The sequence below is a fragment of the Cebidichthys violaceus genome, unplaced genomic scaffold (assembly GCF_023349555.1).
Source record: "Cebidichthys violaceus isolate CVI_PGR_0920_01 unplaced genomic scaffold, fCebVio1.0.p SCAF_10, whole genome shotgun sequence".
In the NCBI taxonomy this organism is placed as follows: domain Eukaryota; kingdom Metazoa; phylum Chordata; class Actinopteri; order Perciformes; family Stichaeidae; genus Cebidichthys; species Cebidichthys violaceus.
This window is the reverse complement of record NW_027176263.1, coordinates 2,381,386-2,401,807: the sequence shown is the minus strand read 5'-3', so window position 1 is coordinate 2,401,807 and position 20,422 is coordinate 2,381,386. Positions and strand designations below refer to the sequence as shown.

The following is a 20,422-nucleotide window of genomic DNA, read 5'->3' as shown; positions in this document are numbered from 1 at the left end:
TTGTCAAAACTCTGGGAAGGTTTCGTCGGCCCACTGAGTTAGTTTACACATGGGCAGCTAACTCCCTGCTTGTCATCAAATGGTAGGAGAAAAACATCGGAATTGCATCTGTTGAGGAGTTAATCGTCATCATGTTGAAGTCTAAAACCTTCGTGAAGAAGACCCGGGCGGGTGGGGTGATGAAGATTGTGCGCGAGCACTACCTGAGAGATGATATTTGGTGCGGAAGCGAAATTTGCGCTGAATGCAAACAGGAGTCCGCGGTGCTGCAGAGAGACGCGTCCATTGAGAGCAACCTGTGCTCTTATCCACATTATGTGATTCCTGACACCAATGTTGTGCTGCACCAGGTACAAAAAAAATGTCCACACGGACTTGTAGCCCGAGTTGGTGGCTCCCATGTGTTGTGATAATACAAACTGTATTATCTCATCTTGTGGTTATTGTGCTTCTAATATATTAATGGAGGTGTCCAGTGGAGGTCTAATATAAATGTAGGGTATGGGGGTTCCTTGATTGTAGGCCATTTTCATATATATATTTATATTTTTGTTGACACCCTTACAACCTGTGCACCTGATTCTGAACAGCGCTGACTCTCCACTCTTGTGTTTACAATTTCTGTGTCCTGCAGATTGACGTGTTGGAAGACCAAGTGATTCGTAATGTGATAATCCTTCAGACTGTGCTGCAGGAGGTACGCCACCGCAGTGCACCAGTCTATAAGCGCCTGAAGGACATCATACATGAGAAAGAGAAACACTTCTACACCTTTACCAACGAACACCACAGGTACAAAGACACCACAAACCTTTTTACTGCATCACAACATCTTAATTGCACAATAGTGATATGTAAAAGTAATCAGGGAAAAAGTACATTGCCCAGATGCACATTAAGATATCCTCATTAGAACTCCCCTGTCATATACATTTGCTTGTGAAAAGTATGACTTTTTGTTAATCTTACACATTCATCCCTATACTCTCTATTCTTCCAGAGAGACATTCATCGAACGTGAACCCGGAGAGAGCGCCAATGACCGCAACGACCGCGCAATCCGCGTGGCTGCTAAATGGTACAGCCAGCACCTGAAGAAGGCCGAGTCCGAAGCAGAGGAACTCAAGGTGGTCCTCCTCACCAACGATCAAGGGAACAAGCAGAAGGCAGAGGAGAGCGGCTTGCTGGTGTACAGATGTAAGCGCTCTTTCTTCGGGGGAAAGAAAATATCACGAGGAACAGTAGCAATTTGTTTCACATCGGTTTCCAAAGACGCTGCATATCAAGAAGACAGCTTGTTGTAAATTCTACCACAACTTACAAAGGGGTTAACAGTCACTCTGATTCGACAACCACACATGTTTCAGCAAGCAGACGTCTCTGAATGCCTCCTCACTATTTCCTGTTGTATTCTAGCATGCTTTCAAATGGCATCGGCTTTGTCCTGAGTATTTATTCCCTTACGTTGCAGTTGAAGAGTATATCAAGAGTCTGATAGGGAACCCTGAGCTTGTGGATCGTCTGGCTTTGTCCAATGATGACAAGGTAAACTCTATAAACTATTTTGGGATGGATGATTTGTATCTGTATCTGCTGTTTACGCCCCTGCCTTTCTCTGTGCTGTTCTCAGTGCATTCATTTATTTTTCTTTCCTCTCGCAGCTTGATATCACTAGCAGTAAGGTGTTATTCCCAGAGCACCTCCCCCTGTCCAGGATCCAAGCAGGAATTAAGAGCGGCACTTTCCTCCAGGGCACCTTTAGGGCCAGCAGGGACAACTATCTGGAGGCCACAGTCTTTGTTCAGGGAGAAGGGGAAGACAGCACAGAGGTGTGTGTGTGTGTGTGTGTGTGTGTGTGTGTGTGTGTGTGTGTGTGTGTGTGTGTGTGTGTGTGTGTGTGTGTGTGTGTGTGTAAAAATGTACAATGTTTGTCTGAGCAATTATCCAAAATCTGGAAATGTAAGACTCTCGGACATCTACTGGGTTTGAGTGACAATTTGTCATGTTGTGGTTTTCCATTAATAACTACTAGTTAATTGACTGTAAAAACAAAATAGGAAAGCGTGCAAACGTTTAAAGCTCCATGCTGTTCCTTCGTCTTGCTGCCAGGTTCTCATCCAAGGTCTTCAGAACCTCAACAGAGCAGTGTACCAAGATCTGGTTGCTGTGCAGCTGTTGCCGCGCAGTCAGTGGGTGGCGCCCTCCTCGGTCGTGCTGCAGGACGAAGGCGCAGCGAAGGACGATAATGAGGAGGACAAAGAGGAGGACGAGGAGAAATCAGTGAGTTTGGTATCGGGGTGCTGTGCTACACAAAAGAGACTAGCAATTGAATGACAACCCCAATGTGTATTTTGTAGTTACAGTGTCGTAATAACCTTTGTGTTTCTGTGTGTCCGAGCAGTTGAGGATATCAGCAGCTGAAACAGCCAGGAAGCCCACAGGCCGAGTAGTGGGAATCATCAAAAGGAACTGGAGGCCATTCTGTGGCATGCTCAATCTCTCCCAAATCAAAGAGGTAACTCTTGACTTCTCTATAACGCCAGAAGTCATACACAGTTTATGTCTTGTTTGTTTTGAAAATGTGAAGCTGTTCGTAAGCACGTCCATGTCCTACCCTCAGCATTGACCATCTCTTTTCTTTCCTTTTTTTCTTACAGTCAACCCGCCATCTCTTCACCCCGGCAGACCGGCGTATCCCGCGCATTCGCATTGAAACGCGCCAGGCATCCACGCTGGCAGGCCAGAGGATCATGGTGGCCATCGACGGCTGGCCCAAACACTCCAGATATCCCAATGTGAGTTGGAACCTCTTCGGACTGTTGAATCTGTGGAACTTAGTTATCCTACATCTTCACTTGCCAAAGTTTGACAAAAAGCAGATTTTTTTTTTTAGGTTTTCTAGATTTATATGTAGCCGCACTTTTCGAGCAAGGCACGTAATAATACTGGCAAAAACACTAAGTCAGTCCATGGAGATAAGTTATTCTTTTCTTCTTTATTAGGGCCACTTTGTGCGCAGTTTGGGAAATGCAGGGGATAAGGACACGGAGCAGGAGGTGCTGCTGCTGGAGCATGACGTCCCCCACCAGGCCTTCTCTCAGGCTGTGCTCAGTTTCCTTCCCAAGATGCCGTGGGCCATCACACCAGAGGTAATGAGATACACTCCGCAGTATTCTGGTCACATCATTTATCGCCCTATGATTTGAAGGAACATGTGTTTGGGTCTGTGTATATATTAATGTTGATGTTTGGGGAACAGGACATGGAGAGGAGAGAGGACCTGAGGCATCTGACGGTGTGCAGTGTGGATCCTCCTGGATGTACAGACATAGATGACGCCCTGCACTGTAGAGAGCTGGACAATGGAAACCTTGAGGTGCACATACTGGACACATACATTACAAAGTAGGAAATAAACATCTGTGTTTGTTTTTCATATGGGCCTAAAGTATTTTATTGATTGGTTTGTTTTATAGGTGGGCGTCCACATCGCTGATGTCAGTCACTTCATCAGACCTGGCAACGCTATGGACAAGGAGGCTGCGAGCCGTGGCACCACTGTCTACTTGTGCGGCAAAGTAAGAAAAAAAACACACACACACACACACACTTGCATCGGAGTGTTTTCACAATATCAGAATTTGAATGTCACTACCAACATACGCCTTCTTGTTTGGGAAAAGAGCAGCGAACCTGTTTACAATGTAGTCGACTATTTCACACCTTTGTCCAAATAGTTTTCAGCTGTTTGACTTTTGTTCCATGCTGGCACGGTCCACCATCATGGACCAGATTGCAGCTTAATCACACACATGTTTCTTTTCACTATTCCATTCATCTATTTTTATCTCTAAATATAAGCCCTGTGAAGATGCCAAACACACTTGGTGATAAAAGTTTATTAAATCTATTTATGATTTCAGTCCAGGATTTGTTTTGGGTTGTATTGAAAATGTGGATATTTCATGCTAACCACTAAGCTTACCTTGACAACTAGATGGTTGATTTTAGAATTTGATTAATTCATAAAAACATATTTTGAAAACTAAAACAATTCAAATTGTGTGTCCATCAGAGGATAGATATGGTTCCTGAGCTGCTCAGCTCCAATCTTTGTTCTCTGCGCTCCAATGTGGAAAGGTGAGGAGATGCATACACTAACACTCACACCATAATAAATAAATATCATCAGCGCTCCTTCTTTTCACAAAATATTTCTGTGAATAAACAGATGTTAAAATATTTGTCTCTGGTTAAATTTTTTTTTTTACCAGGCTGGCTTTCTCATGTATCTGGGAGATGAACCACAAGGCTGAAATTGTTAAGACCCGGTTCACAAAAAGTGTCATTAACTCCAAGGTAGAGTACCAACACACGATGTACGGTGAAATACACTCAATGTTTTTGCAGTTGATGTGTGAACCAAATGCTCTGTGATACTACCACCGAGAGGTTGTCAAGTGTGGTTTATGTGAATGTCTGTTTCCCTGTCTTACAGGCGTCTTTGACCTATGCTGAGGCCCAGATGAAGATTGATGACACCGCCAAGAATGATGACATCACCAAGAGCCTGCGAGGTCTCAACAAACTAGCCAAAGTCCTCAAGAGGCAGAGGATAGAGAAAGGGTAAAGACTGGTAGTTAGGAGCGATAGAGGCTGAAGAATAGATTTACAGAATGAAGAAGGATGCATTCTAATGCTATGGCCAGAAAATGTTATTGACAACTTAAAATAGAAATCAAAAGTGCTGGCTGTATTCAACAGGAAGAGTGTTTTATGTTACATTTGATCTCTTTCAGGGCGCTGACACTGTCATCCTTAGAGGTCCGATTCCACATCGACAGTGAAACTCACGATCCCATTGACCTCCAGACCAAAGAACTCATGTATGTAACTTCAAAAAGCAGCTTTCTGCAGAATCCTTTTTTAAAACCCTTTTCTCCACAAAAACTTAATTTCAATGTTTGTCAGGCTGTGTGTTTAGGACATGCATATAAACCCATCTCTTGTTTATTAGGGAGACGAACTCTATGGTCGAGGAGTTCATGTTGCTGGCCAATATTTCAGTTGCTCAGAAGATTTATGATGAATTTCCAGACTGTGCCATGCTGAGGAAACATCCAGCTCCGCCTCCATCGAACTACGACATCCTGCTCAAAGCTGCGAAGTCCAAGGTGAGTGGAGACGGATGGCCATACAGAAAATGTGTTCTTGTCGATATAAGCTTTATGCTTGTCTGAGCTTGAGTTAATTTAATCAATTTGTCTTGTTATGGATGGAGGATGTTGTCCATTATCTGGCAGTATATTCAGATATCCAAAATGTGTATGTGAATATAATTTAAACCTGATTCCTGTCAACCCTGTGTTACCTTTTCTCTCCAGGATGTGGAGATCCACACAGATTCGGCGAAGGCACTGGCTGACTCCCTTGACGTGGCCAGAGTGGACGGCTTCCCGTACTTTAACACGCTGCTGCGCATCTTGGCCACTCGCTGCATGATGCAGGCTGTCTATTTTTGTTCTGGCATGGACAGCGATTTCCACCACTATGGCCTTGCTTCAGCCATTTATACACACTTCACATCCCCCATTAGGAGGTATGAAAACAGATGTTCTTCACATCATGACTAAATATGTTGTGTCGGGCCTTTTATAACAAAGACGTGCACAACTGAGACACTATAACAGTTCTTACTATCTTTATGTCTTCCATATTTTTCTCTCTATCTGAACCCCTACCTCAGGTACGCAGATATCATAGTTCACCGCCTGCTGGCAGTGGCCATAGGAGCAGACAGCACCTACCCAGACTTGATGGATAAACAGAAGCAGTCAGCCCTCTCCAACAACCTCAATTACAGACACAAAATGTCTCAGTACGCACAGAGGGCATCGGTGGCCTTCCACACACAGGTAAACAAAATGTCTTCTTCAGTGTTCGGTTGTACTCAGCTCCACCCTCTCATGTCACTTCTGGTTGCAAAAAAACAAGATGGTGACGGCCAAACTCGTGACTTCAAAACCGTAGTCCACAAACCAATGGGTGCATCTCTTATTTATAATCTATGCCGGAACCATCGTGACAAAGAATTAGCTGTTTGTTTGTGACCCCATGAGCCATCCAACAGACCTCTCACCCTACTGCATCATTCACCGCAAAGTCATGCTTTTAATGCAAATTATTTTTTTCCAGTTGTTCTTCAAGAGCCGAGGCATTCTGAACGAAGAGGGATTTGTTCTGTTCGTGAGGAAGAACGCAATCATCGTACTCATCCCAAAGTTTGGCCTGGAAGGAACGGTCTTCTTTGATGCCAAAGACAAGGTGGCCCCAAACCTGGTTTTTGATGAAGAGGTATAAAGTTTTTTGGGTTTTGTTATAGCTGGTTAGATCTACAATGTTAAACTAAAACTATCAGAGTATGCTGTGCTTTAAAGATCTCTCCTATAAATGTTTTTAGGGTCCCACTCTGAAAGTAGAGCAGCACACCTTCCACATATTTGACATGGTGAAGGTCACCATCAGCCTGGACGCCTCCAACATTCAGCACCAGAAGATCCGCATGTCTCTGATCGAGCCTGTGGTAAGGACTGACTAACGACCAGTGGTACACAATTATGGCTGCCTGTACGTCTTTCATTTTAGCCAAAGAGATTTGTCTACCCCAGCGTCCGTATTTAGGATTGGTTGAGGAAGGTCAACATACTGTTTTCAGTTTGTTGAGAATGTGTTTCATTTCCTCAAAACTAGCAGCCTTTTAAGTTGGTTATCTTTATTTCAGATCCCCGGTGTGAGTGTTCCAGCCCCAGATGTTGAACCACTGACCAAGAAACCAAAACTGGACCACTGACGCAGAAAGCAGAGCAGCAATTCACCCGAACCACCAGCTGATCCTCCAGATCAAGAAGTTGCAAAAGTCTATATGTGTTGACACTGTAAACTGTTATATTTTGAGCAACGGTGTCCATTTTAATAAATCAACCCGTGTGAAGCTGCACTGCTCCAAACTCACATGCACCACTCTGCTCTTTTTATATGATGTGAGACACTTGTTGGTACAGAGCAGTGGAACTTGTCAACAATGTAGTTACCATCATTAAAGTGTTTTTGTTTTTACCGAATAGTTTCTGTATGTGTTATGTAAGCCCAGTGTGATTAAATCTTCTGGTTCATAATAGAGACAAGTCGTTTAACTTACAGCATGTGATGGGGTGCCAGGTGATCTTCTAATTCAACGTGTAAATAAATGGATTTCATTCTGTAATGGATATAAGTTGCCAGAGTCCATAAAAAAAGCATCAAAATAGACCAATTAAAAAGAGCCAGGGATGGATTTTTAACGTTTATTCATTATCTGCTAAATATCAGTTTGTTTATTATCTGGCTCTTCGCCTCGAGCAATGCAAGTAGAGTATCCGTGGTCCACAGTCTTGTTTGCTTACCACAGTTATGTAACCATTAGGTCAAGATACACAAAATACATTGTAGGAACTACCAACTCAAAAACAATGTCTTCTTCAGCCAGACAAAGAATTCAAGTTGATTTAATGCAATAACGATCCAGTCAATGCTTTTGTGTATATATTTTTTTTTTTTAAAAAAGACAAATGGCTCAATCAGCTTTTCATTGGCTAGTGGAATTATTCATTGCATCTTATTCAGGAATAAATATAACAATCCAAATAAGATCCACAAGCAATCTGTATTAACAATAAAATCATAAAAAAAACATGATAAACTGTTTTATAAAAAGATAAATACAGTACAAATCTGATGTCATCTGAGAGTCAGGATCTATCAGGTTGATCGTATCAGCAACAAATAAAAATGAAATGACTTCAGCGTCAATACAGCATTCAAGGAGGTTACTGTTGTGCAAATTGAATACAGAAATGACTGTTTTTTTTCTTCCCCTTTATCACACCAGTAATCAGTACTCGGTCCATAAGAACTGTTGACTTCTAATAATTGCTTATCGGTGACTTACACTGGGACTAAGAGGCTATGGGTTAGTCTTCTCCCTTCCAACCTGTGATGAAACATACTATAGTATGACAACGTGAACTTTAAACCTTAAAAATACCAATAACCAATTGTGAAACCCCTCAGTTCAAACTGACACCAATAACCCTAACCAAATCAATGCAACATAAACGCTTCAAAACAGTGTAAACTTTGTTGTATTTGGTTACAAATGAATCATCTTAAGCTTCCACTGGAAGAGGTATCCCTTTAAAATGCATCGCTCAGATGGCTCAGTGGTGAGGATAAAATACCTGGAAAATGAGAAACTTATTTTTAGTGACATAAAAAGTCAAATGTTTGTGAAGTCTGCATGGTAATTTCAGGAATGTGTTTTAAATAAGTGCTGATACTGCGTGTGTAAAGAGCTAACTTACCTTTACTTTAGTGTGTCGAGTGAGTTGGAAGGCTTCTTCTGCCAGGTTTGAACTGAAGGACTCTTTGCCGTGACAGTCAGAGCCGAGACCGTCTATCAGACTGGCAGTGCCTGCTGAGGTAGTGTTGTAACCGCTGTCCACCTGAATGCACCCGAAAAGCAGACAAACATCTCAACAAGAGACGACAAATAAGAACTTAAATATATTGCAAAACAAAGAAAAGAACAAAGCTACTCTGAGTTGTGCTCACACGAACCTGCATGCTGGAATCGTAGCGTATGCTGCTTCCCTCTGCCAGAAGAGACACAAACATACGAGAGCTGTCTGTTGCCGACACATTGCCCATACGAGAGCTGGTCAGCACTCCCGAAAGCCCCACGCCTTCCTCCTCTTCATCCTCCAACCTCCCTTCCGTCTCATCCTCCTTGTCCTCCTCCATTTTCACAGGTTCCATAGGATCCAAGCTGACTCTCTCAGTGTCAGCGATGTGTGCGTCGTGGGCCAGCGGTGAAATTGGATCTAGCTCCATAAGGGGGAGAGAAGAGGAGGAAGAGGAGGAGGAGGAAGATGGAGAGAAGAAGGGGAGTTGATGCTCAGCCTCCTGATTGTCTTGAAGCTTCGGGTTGAGGATCGGGGAGATGAGGGGAGGGGAGGCCCAGCAGCGGACTCTGGGCCGGGGCTTCGGTCTGGCGTTGTGCTGGGACTCGTTGTGGCAATAGAGCTGGTGCGGGGAGCAGCTACGGATGGGTGAGCAACCCTCGACAAATGGACTCTCGTTGCAAGGAGTGACACTTTTGTCCAGGGGAACACCCAGTGGAGTAAAATTGCTCGGCTGCTTCCTCTCAGCTAAAGAAAGAACATAGAGTCCGATTCAGTTTGAAGAGAAACTTAGTTAACATTACCCCAGTGTCTATTTCTTTAAAAATGAACTTGAGTAGTGAAACAATATAGTCTACCTGAGCATATGGGTGTGCGTGCAACAATAGGCGAAATTGTGGGCGAGATGAGGCCAGCAGGAGACGACTTATCAGGGAACAGAGGGCTGGGGATGCTGCCGAGGCTGCAGTCCCGGAAACAGCCGTGCTGGATGGGACTGGACGAGAACTGACCCTATAGTAAAGACAATGCAAACACATGTTTGTTCAACAGTGCAGGTGTTAATTTACTAAACAATTTGATCCAAATATAAGAAGAAAAAAAAAAGATAAATCCTTGCTAAAAAGCACTTTTAGCAAAAAGGTCAGTTACTCAAGTGCTTAAAAAGATTAGTCAATAAACAGGATTCTGTTAATAATCATCATATGCATCCCTACACATCTCCACTCACCGTAGAGGGAGTCGGAGCCGACACGCCACAGGACAGAGGGGAGAAAAAGATGGCTTCTCCCTCAGACCCCGTGATCCGTCCTCCAGATCCCTCTTCTCGGTTTAGAGAAAGCCTCTCCTCCGTGATGTGGCTTCTCTCTGGGCTTGGTGGGCTGGAGCTGTCAGAGCCGCTGTAAGTGCCCCGGCCATCGAGGAAGAGTTTCCGTCTTAAGGAGGAGGAACTGAGACTCTCCTGCACAGCATCACCAGCTTCATTGCAGCGGTAATAATCCCCTGAGGAGAGGGTAGAAAAAGACGGACAAACACGGTGACTTGCTAGTAAAATACTCTCTGAATTTATTAGAGTGATGTTTATTAAAGGCTTACCCAGTACTTTCTCCAAATCGAAAGCCACGGGTAATGAAAGAGTTGTCTGACAAGCAACTGTAAAAGAAACAAAGTAAAGATAAATGAAAAACAAGTAAGAAGATAGTGACGAAAAGATTGAACACTATTTGTAGAAAGTGATGTCAAAACCCTCTCAAAGAAAACACCAACCTGAGATTTTTTCTGGCTCCTCTGCAATCATCGCAGACTTAGAACCTACAAGTGCAAAGACAGAATACAGAAACATATGTACAATAATGTAATAATAATAATGTACAAAACCAAAATAAAAGCAAACACAGTGATGAAAATGGGACTAGAAAAAAGACTTTAGTCTTAAAAAACAATAAGATGAACTGACTTTTCATATACATCTGAGGGCATTTACGGGTGTCTGGTGCTGCCCAGGGCGAGGGCACAATGGCTCCTTTGGTGAAAAACTTCATTGGGAGACAGACAATTTACATTATTTACAAAATGAATCAATAAATCGTGAACAGGTTAACTCATCTATCCAATGTGATTTGCTTTGATAAGAATCTCATACCTGTTCAATAGCATTCTGTCGCTTTTCCTCAATGTCAGAATCCATTCTAGATGGGTGGAGAACACATTCGAAACAATTTGTTCAGCGCATTTGCATTTAACACACCAGGATATCACTTTTACTCACAATGTCATCCTTGATACCTCCATATGTACTGCGACTACTGTGTTTCAGAACATACCTCGTCTGGCTGAGGTAAAAAGACTGTCGCTGGATGTCCTCTGGGTCTATGTGCACTGGGAGAAGACTGGACATCTCATCAATAGACCAGTTAAACTTGGGTGGAGTCTGAGGGACAATCAGAGGAGGAAGTGAGTGGAGCAAAACAATTTGTGGACATATTACAGTATTTAGATATTTGCAGTAAGGCCACATAGTAGTATAGCTAAATATTTGAGGGGGTGGGTGTGAGGTGTTCAAACTGACCGCTTTACAAGGCTTGGACTTGAAGACAGAGGGGCTTGGCACCAGGTGTTCACGGAGGTGGTGGTAGTCATTGGGACTTTCAAACGGGTTTCTTATTGAAGGCCTGCCTGGAGTCTCCGGAGTGATCTGCAACGCTAGCTCAACACGGTCCCCCATCTTAGGTGAAATACTCCTGGTCTGCATGAAGGAAAAGGACATTTCAGACATACAATTGTAAAAGGCATAATCCACTCAAACGACAGCCTTTGGTAAGTTAGCGTTCTTTAAGTTGCATTACTTTCCCTGTTGCTACAGCGGTAGCCTTCAGAGGAAGCAATTAGCTAGCTTTAACTTAGAGTAGAAGGAATCCCTTCTGTCCTCTTTCGCAACACACCACTTTACTGAAACATGAAAGGTACATATTAATATTGGCTAACAATAAATAAATATACACCGTTGATACTTACAACGAACTGTTAAATGAGCCAGGACTTTGAATTCATTGAGTAGTCGGCAAACAATCGTCAGGGAGAGCGTTCAGACCAACGTTTATTTCAATTTCGCCCATAAGGCACGCTAGCCAATAGAAACATTGCAGGAAGTTCTTGGCAACCAATCAACGACGATATGTCGTCACTTCCGCCGACAGTTTTGTGAGTTAGCTTAGCAGGCAAGGTAGCTAACTAGCTGCTAATACGGTCCCTTAATGAAAGTGCTTTTCAATTATTTGGGAGCTCGTATTTAAAATGAATGCGAAACGTTTAACGTCTGACTCAGCTATTTAAAAAACATAATCTTGCATCGCGTAAGATACTTCCTGAAGTTTTATTAGTTAGCCACCTGCTAGCAAGCGTTTGCTAACGTAATTTAGACTAACGTTATTCAGACTAACGGTACACTATGGCAAGTGCAGCAAGCGCAAACCTCAACGCAGTCCGGGAGACCATGGACGGTAGCGTTAAATATATATTTTACATTAATGAGCATGCAGTGGTTTGTGTATTTGTGACATACACTGTTTTTGCTAACCCCTAGCTTGCTTGCAATCGTATTGCTAACAAATTGCATAGGACGTGAAGCTGTCCAATTTGTATATATTGTGACTAGAAAATGAACCTAATTGATGTTTGGGTAACTCAACCGCCTTCGTCCTCCAACAGTGCTCCTCGAGATCTCCAGGTTGCTGAACACAGGCATGGACATGGAGTCTCTGTCGATATGTGTGAGGCTGTGTGAGCAAGGCATCAACCCAGAAGCTTTGTCTGCAGTCATCAAAGAGCTGCGTAAAGCTTCTGAAACCCTCAAGGTACAGAAACAGGCTCCCAAAGAGCTCACTTAAGTTTACTAACATTAACATTATTAATAACTAGCTACCTGACATTATTGAAGAGAGAATGGTGTGGACTGTAAAGGAGGGTTAAGTCCCAGTTTACTAACATCAGTAACTGCTGATCAAGAATGACTTTTTATGAAATCACGTCTAATTCCACAGATAAATGAGATGAGGTATCAGAGCCTGAAAAAAGTAAAATATGTTCATAATTCAGAATTGTGTCCTGTGCACAGTTGCAGCCTGCCAATAAAGTAGTTGTTATTCGATCATTTAAAAAAAAAAAAAAGCACAGTATAGTGATCTCATAATTAATCATGGTGATGCTTTACTGACACTTTGGTATTTATTTTCTCTTTCAGGCTCCTGAAAACTGCACTAACTGAAGATACATCCTGGTCGTCGCAGTTTGAACTCTAATGGGATGTGGCCCATTCCTGGATCTGTACCTACGATGGGCTCTCCAGCCAATCAGATTTGCCTGTGTGTTGGCACTGTGTCCTCTGTGCTTTGACTTGTGTCTTGAGTTGTTGTGTGGAGGTATCAACCTCAGTCCTCTTCCTAAACACAAATCTTCTCCCGACACGAGGGCATGCTCAGCCATCCTGCCTCATATTTGCTTCCAAGTTTCTCCTCCGGCCATTTGTAAAGTGGAAGATCAGAGTGGTGTTGGCATTGACATCCTGCCTCAATTTAAGAGCACACTTACAATTTCTGATAGTCAACTTGTGTTGCACTTTTCATGAGATTTTTTTTTTAATGATGTGAAATATCATTTGCTATGAATTGTATTTTCATTTTGTGCATGCATAATGCATGTTTCGACTTAAACCTTTTGATATTTCCATTGTCTGCTTATGCATCAATGATGGCTGAAAGTCTAAATTAAAATGTTTCCATCAACGACCACAAGGTGGTGTTGTGTCATTCTTATTCTTATCTGAGACATAGGAGTTTATTAGGGTTAGGTTTTAACTCTGTGAGTTTCCACTCTCATAGTTTTCCTGATGTTTGAGAGCAGTGAAATACTGAGACTTCATCAGGCACTTTTCAAATCATAATTTCCCTATTTAACGTGATGTCTTTTTTTCTATGCGGCCTTGATCCCATTGTAGAATGTAACAAAGCATTTTTCCCCAGTGATGTCATTCTTAATGGCTTTCAAATGGGACTTGAACTTTTCTGAAGGATTGTGCAAAGGAAATGATCTTTCCTGTCACACTAGGTGAAAGGGAAAAAGATACAAACACGGCGCATGCAGGGGTGATCACATCAACATGTACAAAAGACGTGAACAAGGGTCATTCTTTACAGCAGGATGTCCTGTTGAACTTAAATCTTACCCCCTTAATGTCTATCAACAAGAATTTGAGATTTATTGCAAACTTTACAAAAAAAACTTGTCTTTGATCAAGCAGAAATGAAGCCCCTACATCATGTGTCTCACCACACAGAGCATTGTTTTGTTTCTCCACCGTCTGTGAAATAGCTCTATTCATCTTCGAGACGAGGGAAAATGCTGAGAGCACAAAACATTCCTCCACAGGCCAATATACAGGCTAGAAGCGACCTCTCATCCGAAAGGGCTCGAATCAGTAGCTTTTGAATGTGTGTGTGTGCGTGTGTCCCTCCTGTGTGTGTGTGTGTGTGTGTGTGTGTGTGTGTGTGTGTGTGTGTGTGTGTGAGAGAGAGTTTAGGTGTTCATGCAGCGCTGTAGATGTCTACAAATGAGTAGCCCCCGAGCCATCTGACAGTCACGCCTCACCCCTCACAGGCACACCACAGAGAAAGCCAGCGAGCGAGCAGGAGAGTGCGCGAGTGTGTGTAAGCAGTTCTGTCTTCCTCTGCTTTGTCTCGCCATCTTGACTGACAGGCCGTGAGTCTAAATCTCTGTACCGCTGCTTTGATCTCTTAACACAGTATCTCTGTGTTCCTCAATACCAGCATCGTGTTAGCCAAGTATGAGAGGCATACAGATACAGCGCAGTGGCTCTCCTTGATCGCTCGTTGAGCCTAAACAACCTCTGGCCTCCATGGGGGGGCGAGCTGCAGGAGATGTTGACGGAGGCAGACCCACATCGAGAATCCTTTTCTTTTACAAAGAGTTATGCATGGCTTGATTGGCTACTGTGGGCGTGGGATTCAGGATTCATTGCTTTCTGTTTGATGTGTTTGAAGGGTTTCTCCTGATCCTAGCCAGATACTTTGATCTCTATAAAACAAAATATTCTCAAATCCCATAGTCCTGCCTGAGAGATTAGCGTCCATATATGCATAAACATCTAAGAGGTGTTCAACTAGGCCACTGGTCAGGTCACATGACTATCAACTAAAGCAGGTCCTCACATCTGAACTTCTAAAGGTGTTTATGTTTGTATGTCTGATAATTATCCAGGCAGAGGATTATTTTTCTGATAAATGAGGGCAGTCTCATTTAAAAGTGAAAGATTACGGTTAAGGTGTGCGCAATGGATATTACAAAAATAATTAGACTGGACTGATTAGAAGTTTCTTATGCATAAGGAAAGATGGTCTGTTGATGTTTGTACAAAACTAAATTACAAACACAGTGTCTCATGAAAACAACTACAGTGTAGAGTAGAAGGAGAGTTTAACCAAAAGTCAAAGATCTCTATGTGCACAGTTATATTTAGGTTACTAATTACCTTTAGCAATAAACAGGTAGGTCTAATGGTCTCCCTGCAGGGACATGGCTTTGTTTGTTATGTCCATTTCATTGCAAATTATATGATAATTTCATGGCTAGAATATTAAGTTTTAAGACTTTATTACTGATGAGTTCTTCTGGTTGAATATACAAAGAAATAACTTGAGTGGTTTTAGGAACGGGAACTTTTTCAATTGTTGAGACAAAATATCTAAGAAGTTATAATCTTGGCCGTTATATACAAGGTAAATACAAGGTATTTATGGTGTTTAATAAAATGTGGACTGTGAACTTGAAAATGCATGACACACAAAGAATATTTACTCATGTATCAGGTACTTGTCCTTTACTGAAGTATTTTTTATTGCATGCCACTTTATGGTTCTACTCCATTATATAATATAGTACTTTAATATAATATAGTATTGTTAACTGCATTTATCCGACAGCTGTAGATACAGTATTTCGCTGCTTAAATAGTTCAAAAGACTATAATATGCATATAAAATATGATGAATCGTGATACACTAGATTTAACCATGGTGTGTAGAATGAGTGGAATTAGCTCCACAGCGGCCTACTTTAACATTAAGATCTTTAACAGACCATGCAGCTTTAATTTCTTACAATTACAATTTTGAAGGCTGGACCTTTACTTCTAATGGACTAGTTTTACATTGTGGTATTTATACTTTTACTTAGCAATCAGAATACTGTTTGTACCGCTGATAATAAATTACATGACTAACTAAATAGATAGCAGCAATTTCTAAATCCCTTGAAATCCAATTATTGACACCGTAGATCAGTGTACATCCTGAAGCGATCATATTTTATATAGGTCTGTGTTCTGGCACTGAATTGATGGTTTTATTAATATTTCGGAAACTGATCGAACCCTCATCCTTCAGCACTGTGAGGCTTCACTGACTCTTTTTTTCCCCGAGAGGAGCTCTGTGACCTTGTTAGATCTTCCTCCAATGCACCACCCTTGATCACATACAGGCCGCACTTAAACACCGTAGGATTATACTATTTAGGTCCCAATTAAATTCACAGCAAGGAAATTGGATCATAAACTCTTTAAAGGATCGTTAACAATCATTAGACAGGATAATGGCATGGCAATCAAAATATGTTAAAAAAATAAAAAAAAAACTTCCAAAGTCTTTTCGTGACTTTGTTATTTTTGGACATTTTCCAAGCTGATTAATGTAGAATTGATTGATTTACAGTTGTAATTAGCTGTCTCCTGCATAGATGCATAATAATCATATATCTCCCTGCTTGTTTTAAAGTATTAATTGGTTTCATTAACAAAAGCAGTTAATTGAATAACAATTAACAAAGTTGGTGATGGCATCGACGTAGCGCGTGCAAACTCCCTTGTGTTTTCCTTATGATGATAATGAAACCACCTTTTTATCAGATTGGAATTTTGTGTGTTGGACTATGTAATGACTAATATGATATTGAGCTTATTAGTTTATTCGTGTGGCTCACTGAGGCGTTAAGCTGGTGTTGAGCACGTTGTGTTTAACAGGTAGGCACCATATGCTGCCTTAATCAGACATTGGAATCACATTTGGTTGTTAAATTGTCTTCCAATAAAAGCAGGTAGTAAAACAACTCAAGTTAATTCAATTTCAGGCGAGTTTGGGTGAAGTGAACAGCTGTTCATGTTTGTTGTATTGTTTTAACATTCCCTCTCTTGTTTTTTTGTTCTTCCTTTTTAAAAAAAAAAAGGTTTAACTCCAACAGCCTGTTTGTTCTTCAACTTTTCTTGTAGAAAATAGAGATGGAGGGTGGACTAGCTGTCCACTCTCCTTAAAAGAAGACAATGCCAGGCATATTGTAGTGACAGCTTGCATTGTGTGTGTGTGTGTGTGTGTGTGTGTGTGTGTGTATGTGTGTGTTTAAGAGAAAGAGAGAGGAGACGGGACAGAGCATGTGTGCGTGTATGTTAGAAAAACAGAAAAATAGAGAATGTGTGTATGTGTGTGTGCATGTGTGTTGCAGTGACAGCTTGTATTCTCCGTGATTAATGATGTGCTGTGTGACTTGATAAGTGCTTCGGAGGACCAACGCTTGTTTCAATTAGACCTTGTGAAGGTCGCGACGCCGCGCCGGCCTCTCATTATCATATCCATAATCAATCCACATTATCATAGGAGAATGTGGAATGGATGTGTGATATCTTGGTCATACACACACATTCGGAGATGAGCGCACACACAGACACCTAATCACATACCAAAACACAATGACGCACACTCTCACTCACAAGACCACGCACACACACACACACACACACACACACACACACACACACACACACACACACACACCCTTCACTCCAAGTTGATTTGAACCATAACAGTGGCTGTCGGAACGGATTGTCTGTTCAGATTAAGAGTGTGTTTCTGAGAATTAAGCAGCGTTGATGGTGGTGGCATTTCAGATCCCCTCTGCAGACACAAATGCCAAAACATCATTCTGTCATCCCCTCCTTCTCTCACACACACACACACACTCGCATACGCACACTTAACCAGGACCCTGGGGCATTTTTAATAGAGGCGAAGTGATTCGTATGTTTTTACTCCTCTAATGAGAACAGATTGAGTGGTATTTACACTTCATCGGCTGATCTAACCACCTACACATTTTCCTCATGCTTCTGCTGCTCACTGGCCAAAACAGACATGTGGAAAGGACCAGAGCTTGGCTTTCAAACAGCGACACAACATGAGTATTATCTTTGTCTCTTTGGCTCATGATGGCACTACGGCAAGATAAATATGAACAGGAAACCTGTAGCTAGATTTAGTTTCTTAAAGGAGGCTGTGTGTATTTGTCTCAAACAGTAAAAATGCTGAGGAAAAGGAGACTGAAAAAAAGATTCAAATCTCTGGCAAGCACATTGGTCCAGGGAATGTTTAATTTAATCAGTAAGTCTACCTGAGCTCAAAACATAGGCCTACAAAAACGGCAAACACAGGTCACCTATTTCATCCAAAAACATTCAAACAACAAGCTAATGTAAGCTAAATGATACAATAACATGAATCAAGGCAAAAATCACACACTACTGGGGCAATAATAGGACTCAAAGATATAAAAAAATTAATCAACTCTGTAATATTCAGTGCAGGGAGAATTTCCCCAGGTGGTCAGGATCACAAAGTCTGATGAGGGGAAACTTAAATACTTGAACAAGCTTGAGCTAGCATCGCACTCCTCATTGTCAAACTCACAATGGACCGTTAAAATAAAGGATAACAATCGATGCAGCAGAAGCAGAAATATCATCTTTTTTTTATTCCATGCATCCTTCTTCCTTGTAAAAACCTGCCGCCTACATTACCCAGGATGCAACTTGATTGCCGACAGTTTAGTCTGAGATCTGGGTGTGTTATGCTAGTAGCGGCTAATGCGGCCTTGAGCCACTGCGTTAGCCTCAAGCAAAGCAAGCTACAGAGATCTCATTTATTTCTAACTCCATACCCACAGATTTATTTTCATTTTCAAACTTGTAGTCTTCAGTCCAAGTCGATGCTGACTTAAGTGGCATCACTTGAGAAACTTAATCAAATTTCACATGGCTCCCTCCGAAACTTTCCAAAAAATACATGGCAGGTGATTGGATGAACCACCTGTCAATCAAAGTCTGGCAGAAGCCAGTCAGGTGAAGAGCTAAAACATCTCTTCCTTCGAGAAAAGCCTTGAGCGTCGTTCTTTGCTCTTCTTTCAGTGAAGAAATACTCTCCAGTTCTGATATAACTGATGCTATTGCAGCATCGTTAGGAGCCGCCATTACTGCTTTGAACAAACAAACGTCACACGCACCTAAACCACTGTCAGTATCTCCTCACTGAAAGCTATCTGACCACTGTGGTTGTGACACAAATGCATAATGCTACTAGAGGCCTAACAAGATGGATTTTCGTGTGATCTCGTGATATTGTAAGAATCCAGCCAGGTGAGTCATCCGCAAGACCTGTAAACAAACTCGGTAGAGTTCACCTTTAATATTACACAGTTTATGTATGAATTTGTTTCTTTCTTCTCCTGGATATGGCACACTGTAATTTTATACTTCACTTACTGGAGAGATTTTGCAGCATGTATCGGTTCATTGTTTCATTTCATGTGAGCTTAAGCACAATAGCTGCTGAAGGAATTAAACCTATGACCTTCCTGTTGTGAGACAAAGTCACTTCCCACCAGGGCATCCTGCAACCTACTGCTAACAGGGTTCTCTTAAATAACTGGTTGCTTAGCAGACCGTGGATGGATGAACTAAAATGAAAAATTAAACAAAACCTACCATCTAAGGTCATAATCACAGGTAAGTTCTTTAGGCTGACTTATTACTCATCAGGCCCTTGTTCATGTCACCATTTGTAGGCTAACTGGGTTCATATCGGTAAATCTATTATCAGAGGACGCCACTAGCCTGAAAAGTTCCAGTGCACTGCGGCCTGGAAGGTTAAAACTGAACGTCTCACTATATTAAACACTTAAAGGTGGGAATGAATCAGCTGTGCTTAACACTGATGGCTTTATCGTGTATTTTCTACAGATGGAGAAAGAGAGTCGTGACATTTCTTTTTGGCAAGGAAAAGGCCATACTCAGCAGGAGTTATCAAAGGCAAAAAGTAAAAAGTTCGAGTTAGCTATCTCTCTCTCTCTCTCCCCTTCTCTCTCTCTCTCTCTCTCTCTCTCTCTCTCTTCCCCTGGAGATACTCATGTTAAGCATAATTAAGCAGATTTGATTAGCATCAAGCCTGGCTTCCTCTCTTGACTTTTAATGAATGTAAATCTACCATCTACATCCTAAAGATTAATTTCTGCCAATTAAAAAACACAAGAGGGCTTATTGGAGAGAGAGGGGGGGTCGGGAGGAAAAGAGTGTTAAAGTCCTTTGAGTTGGAGTACAGTCAGAGTTTTATCCTCTTCCCCCCTTGTCTTATGGTGAGTCTCTGGAGATCTGTGTCTCTCTCTCCCTCACGACCAAGATCATTATCAGCACAATGTTCCGTGAAAGCCACTTTGAAAGGACTGCGAGCTCCATATGTAAATTATGTGTGTGTGTGTGTGTGTGTGTGTGTGTGTGTGTGTGTGTGTGTGTGTGTGAGGACTAGATGAGTAAAACAGTACAGTTAACAGGTAAAAGGGGTCAATTTGTCAAGACAAGGTTATTTCCCCCTGAGCCTTTGTACAGTCTCTCATCTCTCTGGTTAGACTCTTTTTGGATCCCTTTTGATTCAAATTCTTGTTGATTTAAGATCATGATGGTACAAACAACATTACAATAATGACAAAACAATGGCAGCAGGTATGAGGTGCAACATGAATTAAATGTAAAACATCTTCTA

General features: G+C 41.8%; 3 protein-coding genes across 4 annotated transcripts; 2 read left to right on the top strand and 1 right to left on the bottom strand.

Moving 5' to 3' along the window:
- Window positions 1-58: 58 nt before the first annotated feature.
- dis3 (DIS3 exosome endoribonuclease and 3'-5' exoribonuclease) lies at window positions 59-7,116 on the top strand. Its single transcript, XM_068720491.1, has 21 exons — window positions 59-350; window positions 635-792; window positions 1,001-1,197; window positions 1,472-1,545; window positions 1,662-1,829; window positions 2,110-2,280; window positions 2,402-2,515; window positions 2,658-2,795; window positions 3,003-3,149; window positions 3,260-3,376; window positions 3,477-3,578; window positions 4,076-4,140; window positions 4,275-4,359; window positions 4,499-4,626; window positions 4,800-4,886; window positions 5,018-5,174; window positions 5,385-5,599; window positions 5,747-5,915; window positions 6,196-6,354; window positions 6,461-6,583; window positions 6,782-7,116. The coding sequence occupies exons 1-21, from the start codon at window positions 132-134 to the stop codon at window positions 6,848-6,850; spliced, it is 2,862 nt and encodes a 953-aa protein (XP_068576592.1). The 5' UTR covers window positions 59-131; the 3' UTR covers window positions 6,851-7,116.
- Window positions 7,117-7,313: 197 nt separating this feature from the next.
- On the bottom strand, window positions 7,314-11,585 carry bora (bora aurora kinase A activator). 2 transcript variants are annotated; one of them, XM_068720513.1, is made up of 12 exons: window positions 11,511-11,585; window positions 11,065-11,241; window positions 10,820-10,926; window positions 10,639-10,684; window positions 10,453-10,531; window positions 10,263-10,307; window positions 10,092-10,148; window positions 9,727-9,998; window positions 9,356-9,509; window positions 8,656-9,245; window positions 8,400-8,540; window positions 7,314-8,276 (listed from the first exon to the last, which is right to left on the bottom strand). In XM_068720513.1, exons 2-12 carry the CDS (start codon window positions 11,218-11,220, stop codon window positions 8,256-8,258), a joined length of 1,668 nt encoding a protein of 555 aa, XP_068576614.1. In that variant the 5' UTR covers window positions 11,221-11,241; window positions 11,511-11,585; the 3' UTR covers window positions 7,314-8,255. The 2 variants fall into 2 exon arrangements, with proteins under 2 accessions (XP_068576614.1, XP_068576604.1); XM_068720503.1 differs by lacking the exon at window positions 11,511-11,585 and having other exon boundaries at window positions 11,065-11,290.
- A 93-nt stretch (window positions 11,586-11,678) lies between these two features.
- Window positions 11,679-13,285, top strand: mzt1 (mitotic spindle organizing protein 1). Its single transcript, XM_068717115.1, has 3 exons — window positions 11,679-11,995; window positions 12,204-12,349; window positions 12,736-13,285. The coding sequence occupies exons 1-3, from the start codon at window positions 11,944-11,946 to the stop codon at window positions 12,757-12,759; spliced, it is 222 nt and encodes a 73-aa protein (XP_068573216.1). The 5' UTR covers window positions 11,679-11,943; the 3' UTR covers window positions 12,760-13,285.
- The last annotated feature ends 7,137 nt before the right edge of the window (window positions 13,286-20,422 follow it).